The 9,502-nt window shown below is 40.7% G+C and overlaps 1 protein-coding gene and 1 pseudogene across 1 annotated transcript; both read left to right on the top strand.

Moving 5' to 3' along the window:
• Positions 1-4,046: 4,046 nt before the first annotated feature.
• Positions 4,047-4,982, top strand: LOC148121673 (vomeronasal type-1 receptor 48-like). The gene has a single exon (XM_087906699.1). The coding sequence runs from the start codon at positions 4,047-4,049 to the stop codon at positions 4,980-4,982; it is 936 nt and encodes a 311-aa protein (XP_087762825.1).
• A 153-nt stretch (positions 4,983-5,135) lies between these two features.
• LOC148121672 (vomeronasal type-1 receptor 47-like) lies at positions 5,136-6,281 on the top strand (annotated as a pseudogene).
• The last annotated feature ends 3,221 nt before the right edge of the window (positions 6,282-9,502 follow it).

The raw sequence follows: 9,502 nt of genomic DNA, 5'->3' as shown, positions 1-9,502 counted from the left end.
CTTATCCAGACCACCCAATACATTGTTTATTGTCTCACAGCAGGGCTGAGAATGACAACCACATTCTAAAGGTGTGTTGCTGGATTTTGATCATAGTGTAAACTTGAGATTGTGTTAATTAAATAAAAACCTGAAGTCAGGAGGTGGAACCAGTTGCTAGTTGACAGGAATTAACCATAAAGGGTAAAGAGGGAGGGCATTTGTAAAATCAGAAGATTTAAATTTAGATAAAAGCAGTAAAGGTGAGCTGTATTCAGAAGGCAAAATCAAGGGTACAGTTTTATAAAATTAAGGGTGGACTTTATCCCTCAGCCCTGACATATCCATGCTCTGTTTGCTTTCAACACCAGATGATGGGTACGCTGACCACATACTACAGAGGACAAAGCAGCCATTACTCCTGCCTTTCTTTGCAGTGCACCCACTGGGCCGTAGCCACCCATCATGCACTAGAGACTAGGGAATGCAAAGTTTTCTTCCTTCCTTTCCACTCTCCATGTCCCTTCAGAAAACAAGTTCAGATCATAGTCCTGACCTCTAGTCACCGGTTTGAGGCCTCTTTGATGATGTCATTGACCTGAGGTTGACATGATTTGGGTAAAGTCAGAATGATGCAGTATCTACAGTCATGGCTTCCTGGCTCTGTTCAGTACGGGGGGGGGGGGATTTCTAGCTCTGTTGCCCTGAGCAGTGAAGCTTTCACAGCCATTTCTAGCAGAAAATGCCCAGGATCCTTCTGGAAATTTCTTCATCCCAGTGTGTTTTCTTTTTCTTCTCTTCTTCTCTTAAGCCTCCGCCCTCTTCTCTAATATGGCCTTTCACATGGTACCTCTTTCACAAAGCCCCATCATCGGTTTTCTTAAGCCCTTATATTCAGAATACCAACCCTTTCTCTTTGCATGAAACAATAGGCCATCCCATTACCATCCCAGAATATTCCCTCCCAAGTTACATGTTTGAGAAGTGCCTCTTAAATCACCTTGCTGAGGTCATAGAATATCTGTTGCATCTGGTGACTACAAAGACCATGCTGAGCTGGGCAGATGTGAACTGAAGTGCATGATCTGGGAGGGTAGAACAGGCTATGAGAGTTTGTTTCCTCAAGGGTGCACAATTCAGACAATGTTCTCTATGACAGTGACACATTAGCCAAGACAGCAGCATCTTTCTTTGCAGGACTTACTTTGTAATATATAAAGAATTTGACACCATGCATTCTTTGATGTAGAAATTGAATGGATGCAATAGGGTGTCCTGCAAAATGTGGACATAGTGTGTAACTAGAGGGAGTTGTGTGTCTCCTGGCAAACTGGTACCCATCTTTATAGGAAATCATGTCCCCCGTGCTTTGTAAAAAGGAAGAGAACTTTCTTTTGGTGCTGTGGAATTCAACCTCCAGTAAAGCTCTTCCAGTTGTTTCAAAGCAGGGTTCTCTGAAGTCAAGATGTTGAGAATATCACTGAGGGATCAAGGCCTCTGTACCTGCCTTGCTTTTGAAGAACTTAAGGTTTCAGGGCTGTGGTTTCTGAAGTGACAGTGAACATGAGGTTTTATAGGTAATGAGACACAGCACACAGGAGTTTGACAATGAGATGTCTGTGTAACAATAAAGGGTTTCTTTCCCCATCTTCTCTTTCTCTGTCTTCTCTTTGCTCTTTATTTATTTATGAACTAAAAAGAGCTCAGTAAGAACTGGGTCTTCCACAGTAATAACATTCTACATACCAAGGCTAAAATGTATGTTTCAGATTAGCTTGGCTTTAGATTTTTATCTTATTTGATTATTCGTTTTTCTTTATATATGTATTGTAAATAAATGAATGTTTTGTCTACATGTACACCGTACATCAAAATCAGGTGTCAGATCCCATGCGGTTAAAGCTAAAGACAGTTGTGAGCCACTATGTGGCTACTGGAAATTGAACTCACGACCTCTGGTAGAGTGGCCAGTGCTCTAAATCGCTGAGCAATCTCTACTGCCCAGAATTTTAGCTTATTTTTAGTTCCGTGTGTGTGTGTGTGTGTGTGTGTGTGTGTGTGTGTCTTCACACATGTCTCCAGAAAATTATTTTCTTCTCTTTACTTGGGAAAATTAATCTTTTTTGTCCTTTCCTTCTTCTCTATTGACTGGGACCTGAGAAATGCCTTTATATGTTATAGGAACAATCACAATTAAATGGAAATAATTTAATAAAACTATTAAGCCCAGATGCTATTGCTATATAGAATACCCAGTCTATTTATCTCGCAAATTAATTAACTCTTCTTGTGATACTATAGAATTTTTACATTTGGATATTGTCTTTAAAAAATATTTTCGTCAATTACTCATCACAATTCAGAATTTTTAAATGAACATGTATGTTTATGGATTTGAATATGTTTTCTTATCCTTAATACCACATGCTCGGGTCACATGGTCTAAATTATTATACAATAGCTTCCGCTTATAACCTTAACTTTCAAAATGATATTTCTTTTAATGCCATCTCACTGGACAAACTATAAAATGTTAGTGCTCTCATGTGTGCTAGGAAAACATTGTAGAGTTGGTTCTCTCTCTACCTTCTCATGGGTGCTGAGGATTGTCTCACGATCAAGCTTTCATATTCACCGTCTAAAGTTGTGATCCTCCTGTCTCCACCCCTTAGGAATAGCCTACAAGCGTGCACCACCGCACATGTCTTTGTTGCTTGCATCACCTGTTCTGTATGGATGATGCTGCATGAATTTAAACACATGTATTCTATTAGAGACATTCTGCCAACAGACCATTTTACAAACTTCCTGTTAGGAATTTTAGACTCATGACCTTTGAGTCTGGAGAAATAACACCACTCACTTGCAGGAGAGATGACGTCAGGATCCTAAGGAGTTCACCTTTCATGTTGGCTTGGTTGCTTTTCCTTTCTCTGGAACCACATGATAGAATGGCCCTGAAGCTACTGTAATGGTACTTCTGTTTGAATTCTCATAGAGTCACTCAGAATTCTCATATTAAATGAGAAAAAAATTAGCTAATATTTGATAGTGACCAAAAGCTTGCTTGTACTGAAACATGGTCAAGTTGAACAGAGTAACAACAGGATTCAAAAACAAGCACAATGGGGCCCTGTAGAGGTTTGTAAAGATTTTACATTGCCCTCACTTTCTTCCCTCATTTCTGTCTTTTTTCATTTCAGGCAGGGACGGAGCTGAACAGTCATTAACAGAGCTGCATTAACTCTCCCATGCTAGACACATAAGCCATACATGAGAAAGGCATCAGTCAACACTTCCAAGACACCATCATGTGCTGGACATACTTCATGACTGCTGTGGTAGACTTCCTTGCATGTCAGTCATGATGTATTCTAGACACAGGAACATGGCTGGCCATATGATCAAGAGGAAGTGACTGGAACTCAGTCTCAGAGTCCACAAAGCTACACTCTGAGTCAATGGCAGGTCACTGGGAGAATTTGAAATAGTCTATTTGGGATCACAATTCTCAACATTTGGAATAAAACTTTATTAAGAATATTTGGTAGTAAAGAAACAGAACCAAGAGGGCACTGAAATTAATGACCCTGTCTTTGTCAAGCACATTGGGTGCTCTGTCCTGTTAAGGTGGCATTTCTACTTTATGCAATCTTCATAATTCAAGTTCAACACAGAAGTGCTGCTTGTGTCTCAGATGATGAGAACTCTGCAGGTGTTAACAAGGACAGTTCCCAGGGACGCTCTCACACAGCAGTGGGAACGGTAGTGAGCTCTGTGATGCACAGTTCTTGGTTTACATGAATGCCCATGTGCAAGGGAGCCTCACAAAGGACAGAGAACCATGACACTGAGAAAGCAATAGGACAATGGGGACAAAGGGTGTCTTCCGAGGTTGGGGTGAGCTGACGTAGAGGATTCCAATGGAGAAACATAAATTGAGCTCAACTGGTTATGTATTCCCAAGGTGATAACATTGGTTAAGATTCATGGTCCAGGCTGCCTGTGGTGAGGGGTCTATTGCTTTTTCCTGAAAAGGTTTACACTGTGCTTTTTTACCACATAAGATGAATCAGAAGAGCAAGCTGTCCACTTACACTAACATTAGAAACATCTTCTTCTCTGAGACAAGCATTGGGATCTCAGGCAACAGTGTCCTTCTCCTCTTCCATGTCTTTACACTCAGTAGTGAGCACAAGCCCAGACTCACTGACTTGCCCATTGGCTTCTTGGCTGTAATCCACCTACTGATGCTGCTGGTTGCAAGCATCATAGCTACTGATATTTTCATGTTTCATCAAGGATGGGACGACATCACATGTAAATCTCTAATCTTCTTATACAGATTTTTAAGGGGTCTCTCTGTTTGTGCCACCTGCTGGCTGAGTGTGCTCCAGGCCATCACTCTCAGCCCCAGAAACTCCTGCTTAGCAAAGTTCAAAAGGAAATTTTCCCCAGGTCACAACTTATGGTCCTTGTTTGCCCTTTGTTCTGTCTATTCATCTATTTCCAATTATCTTTTCATCTCCATGGTTAAGACCCCTAATGTGACCTCAGATCACCTACTGTATATGACTGAATCATGCTCTCTCGTACATTTCAGTTTCCCAATGAAATACATAATGTCTACATTGTTCATCTTCAGGGACGTTTCCGTTATGGGTTTCATGATCCTCTCCAGCGGGTATATGCTGATTCTCCTGTGCAGGCACAAGAAGCTGGTCCAGCATCTTCACAGCACCAACTCTTCTCTAAAGTCATCACCAGAGCAGAGGGCCTCCCGGACCATCCTGCTGCTCTTGTGCTTCTTTCTGCTCATGAGTATCTTGGATAGTTTTATGACATTCTCAAGGCATATGTTCAAAGATGATCCAATATTCTACTTGACCCAGATTCTTGTGGGCCATAGCTATGCCACTGTCAGTCCATTTGTGTTCATCAGCACTGAAAAGGATATAATTGGCCTTTTCTTTTCTATGTGTGCGAAGACAGTGACTATTTGATGTGTGGGTAAAAAGACTTGTTATGCAAAAGCAATGACCAGAGTGTAATATCGCAACTTACACAAAGAAGTAGGTTTTGGCCATGCATAAACACCTGTAACAAAAGGATATAGAGTTAGGAGGATCCCCAGGTTCTGGTACTCAATAGGCAGGATGTGGTGTTAGTGAGAGACTTAGTCTATATGGATAAGAAAGTGAGAGAAAGAGAAGGACGCCTGCAATATGAATTCTAATTGTTATTAATAATTAAACCCAGATGCATATACAAAGATTAATGCTGAAGACCAGAGAAACAGGGTGCCAGTTATTAGAGAGCTTTTTTTCGTATACCAATACTCAAACTGAGTGGGTGATCCTTCCCTCAGACTGCATCTCCAGACTGCCTCTGTCTTCACCAAACAATAGACTTTAGTACAGAGGCAAACATAATCAAAAATTTTTGTAAAGTATTTATACTTGAATCTTCTAATATGTCATATAAGTAATTGATGAGCTTCCCATTGATCTATTGGCCCTATTTCACATATTATTGCTTCTGATCACCGCAGTCATAGCTGCAGACATTGTTTTTCCTGGCAAGGACAGGAACATTATATGTAAATTCCTTGTCTACTTGTACAGAATTTATGGGTCCTCTCCCTGTGTACCACTAGCCTGCTTAGAGTCTTTCAGGCTGTCATCCTCAGTCCCAGATGCTCCTGTTAAGCAAAGTCAAGCACAAATCTCTCTGTCACATCTCATTGCTCTTCTACCCATGAGTTTCTTTTATGGGTCCATTGACCATCACCTCTTAGTGTCTATTACGACCATACACATTTTGACCTTGGGTAACTATATGTATGGTACCCAATTCTAGGATCTTTTATCCATGAGCTATGTCATGTGAAGTATGTTTTCCACAGTGCTGGCACTCAGAGAAGCCTTTCTTATTAGTCTCATGGCCTTCTCCAGTGGGTACATGCTAATTCTCCTGTGCAGGCACAAGAAGCTGTCCCGGCATCTTCACAGCACCAGACTTTCTCCAAAATCATCTCCAGAGATAAGGGACACCCTGACCACCCTGCTGTTCTTCAGCATCTTTGTGCTGATGTCCTTCGTGGACAGCATTGTCTCCTGGTCAAGAACTATGTTCCTGGATAATTAAACATTTTAATACATCCAACCCTTTGCAGTACATAGCTATGCAGCTGTCAGTCCTTTGATGTTTATGAGCACAGAAAAACATATAGATTACTTTTGATGTCCCTGTGTGAGTGGCTGATAAATGTCTCAATATTCAATGTTTGCACGTTCCTTTAAGAAGAGCCAATGTGATAGCATTAGAGCTCTCAGTCATGGCATACTGTCCATGTGCTTTAGTGTACATGAAAATATTAAGTTGATTTTTTTCTATTACAATTATTAACTTTAAGCTATGTGTTAGCAAAAATATGCAACAGAAAGTTAAACCACATGCAATTGGAGATGTGGTAAGACTTATATCTTATATCATACATGTAAGATACATGATATATAACATTGTATGGTATCTATCTATCTTTCTCTATATATGAATTTATATATACATAACAATAAGTCTTTTTTATTTAGTTATTTATTAAACTTTCCACCACTTCCCTGCCTCCCTTTTCCCTCCTCAACCCCACCACTACCTCCTCCTTCTCCCTCCCTCTCTTCACCTCCCCCTCCCTCTCTAGTATTAAGAGAATTCAGGATTCCTTGCCCCCTGGGAAGTCTAAGGTCCTACCCCATCCATACAGGTCTTTAAAGGTGAACATCCAAACAATCAATGGTCCTGCAGAGTTAGTCCATGCAGTAGAATTAAATCACAATGCCACTGTCCTTGGCTTCTCAGTCAGCCTTAGTTGCCAGCCGCGTTCAGAGTGTCCATTTTGATCACATGCTCAATCGCTCCCAGTCCAGCTGGCATTGGTGAGCTCCCATTAGATCAGTCCCACCATCTCAGTGGGTGGATGCACCCCTTGTGATCCTGACTTCCTTGCTCACGTTCTTCCTCCTTCTGCTCCTCATTTGGACCTAGGGAGTTAAGTCCAGTGTTCCAAAGTGGGACTTTGTCTCTATCTCCATCCATCGCCAGATGAAGGTTCTATGGTGATATGCAAAATATTCATCAGTATGGTTACGGGACGAGGCAAGTCCAAGAACCCTCTCCTCTGCTTCCCAGGGAAAAATCTGAGGATCTCTCCTTGTAGCTGGGACCCCCTCTAGAATCAAGTCTCTTGCAAAACCTAAAATGTCTCCATTAGTTGAGATAATTACTTTCCTGCACCCATATGAATCCTTCCTCCATCCCACCAATCCCATTCCCCCAAACTTTCCTGAATCCTCCCCTTATCCCTTCTCTCTATGCTACTCCCCTTACATCCACCCCCAACCTACCCCCCGTGCCCCCAAGTTTGCCTGGCAATCTTGTCTACTTCCAATATCCAGGAGGATAAATATATGATTTTCTTCAGGTTCACTTTCTTATTTAGCTTCTCTAGGATCACAAATTATAGGCTCAAAGACCTTTAATTATGGCTAGAATCCACTTATGATTAAGTGATAAGTGATCCACTTATGAGTGAGTACATGACATATTACTCTTTTTGGGACGGGGTTACCTGACTCAGCAAAGCATTTTCTATTTCCATCCATTTGCATGCAAAATTCAAGACATCATTGTTTTTTACTGATGAGTAAAACTCTAATGTGTATATGTTCCACACCTTCTTTAACCATTCTTCTATTGAGGGGCACCTAGGTTGTTTCCATATTCTGGCTATTACAAATAGTGCAGCTATGAATATAGTTGAACAAATGCTTTTGTAGTATGACTGGGCATCTCTTGGGAATATGCCCAAGAGTGGAATTGCTGGGTCCTGAGGAAGGTTGACTCCCAGTTTCCTGAGAAACCACCACACTGATTTTCACAGTGGCTGTACAAGTTTGCATTCTCACCAAAACTGGATGAGTGTTCCCCTCACTCCACATCCTCTCCAGCATAGGCTACCATTGGTGTTTTTAAGTTTAGCTATTCTGACAGGTGTAAGATGGTATCTCAAAGCTGTTTTGATTTGCATTTCCCTGATCGCTAAGGAGGTTGAGCATGACCTTAATTGTCTTTTGGCCATTCGAAGATCTTCTGTTGAGAATTCAGTGCCCCATTTTTTAATTGGGTTAATTAGAGTTTTAGTGTCTAGTTTCTTGAGTTCTTTGTATATTTTGGAGATCAGACCTTTGCTTGATGAGGGGTTGGTGAAGATCTTCTCCCAGTCCGAAGGTAGTCTTTTTGTCTTACTGAAAGTGTCCTTTGCTTTACAGAAGCTTCTCAGTTCCAGGAGGTTCCATTTATTCATTGTTTCTCTTATTATCTGTGCTACTGGGGTTCTACTTAGGAACTGGCCTCCTTTGCCTATATCTTGTAGACTACTTCCCACTTTCTCTTCTATCAGGTTCAAAGTGGATAGATTAATGTTGATGTCTTTAATCCATTTGGACTTGAGTTTTGTGCATGGTGATAGATATGGATCTACTTTCATTCTTCTACAGGTTGACATCGAGTTATGCCAGCACCATTTGTTAAAGATGCTTTCCTTCTTCCATTGTATACCTTTAGCTCCTTTGTCGAAAATTAGGTGTTCATAGGTTTGTGGGTTAATATCCCGGTCTTCTATTCGATTCCATAGGTCGACTTCTCTGTTCTTATGCCAATACCAAGCTGTTTTCAAAACTATAGCTCTGTAATAGAGTTTGAAGTCAGGGATGGTAATGCCTCCAGAAGTTCATTTATTGTATACGATTGTTTTGGCTATCCTGGGTTTTTTGTTTTGCCATATAAACTTGATTATTGTTCTCTCAAGGTCTGTGAAGAAGTTTGATGGGATTTTGATGGGGATTGCATTGAATCTATAGGTTGCTTTTGGTAGAATTGCCATTTTTATTATGTTGATTCTCCCAATCCAAAAGCTGGGGAGGTCTTTCCATTTTCTGGTATCCTCCTCAGTTTCTTTCTTCAAAGATTTAAAGTTCTTGTCAAATAGGTCTTTCACTTCCTTGGTTAGAGTAACCCCAAGATATTTTATGCCATTTGTGGCTATCGTGAAAGGTGATGTTTCTCTGATTTCCCTCTCTGCTTCTTTATCCTTTGTGTATAGGAGGGCAGCTGATTTTTTGGAGTTGATCTTGTATCCTGCCACATTACTAAAGGTGTTTATCAGCTGTAGGAGTTCTTTGGTAGAGTTTTTGGGGCCATTTATGTAAACTATCATATCGTCAGCAAATAACAAAAGCTTAACTTCATCCTTTCCAATTCGAATCTGCTTGATCCCCATATGTTATCTTATTGCTATTGCTAGAACTTCAAGCACTATATTGAAGAGGTATGGAGAGAGTGGACAGCCTTGTCGTGTTCCTGATTTTAGTGGAAAGGATTTGAATTTCTCTCCATTCAATTTGATGTTAGCTGTCGACTTGCTGTATATTGCTTTTATTATATTTAGGCATGATCCTTGTATCCC

This window comes from Myodes glareolus, chromosome 6 (genome assembly GCF_982192425.1).
Source record: "Myodes glareolus chromosome 6, mMyoGla1.1, whole genome shotgun sequence".
Lineage (NCBI taxonomy): Eukaryota > Metazoa > Chordata > Mammalia > Rodentia > Cricetidae > Myodes > Myodes glareolus.
This window is presented reverse-complemented; position numbering and strand designations above follow the sequence as displayed.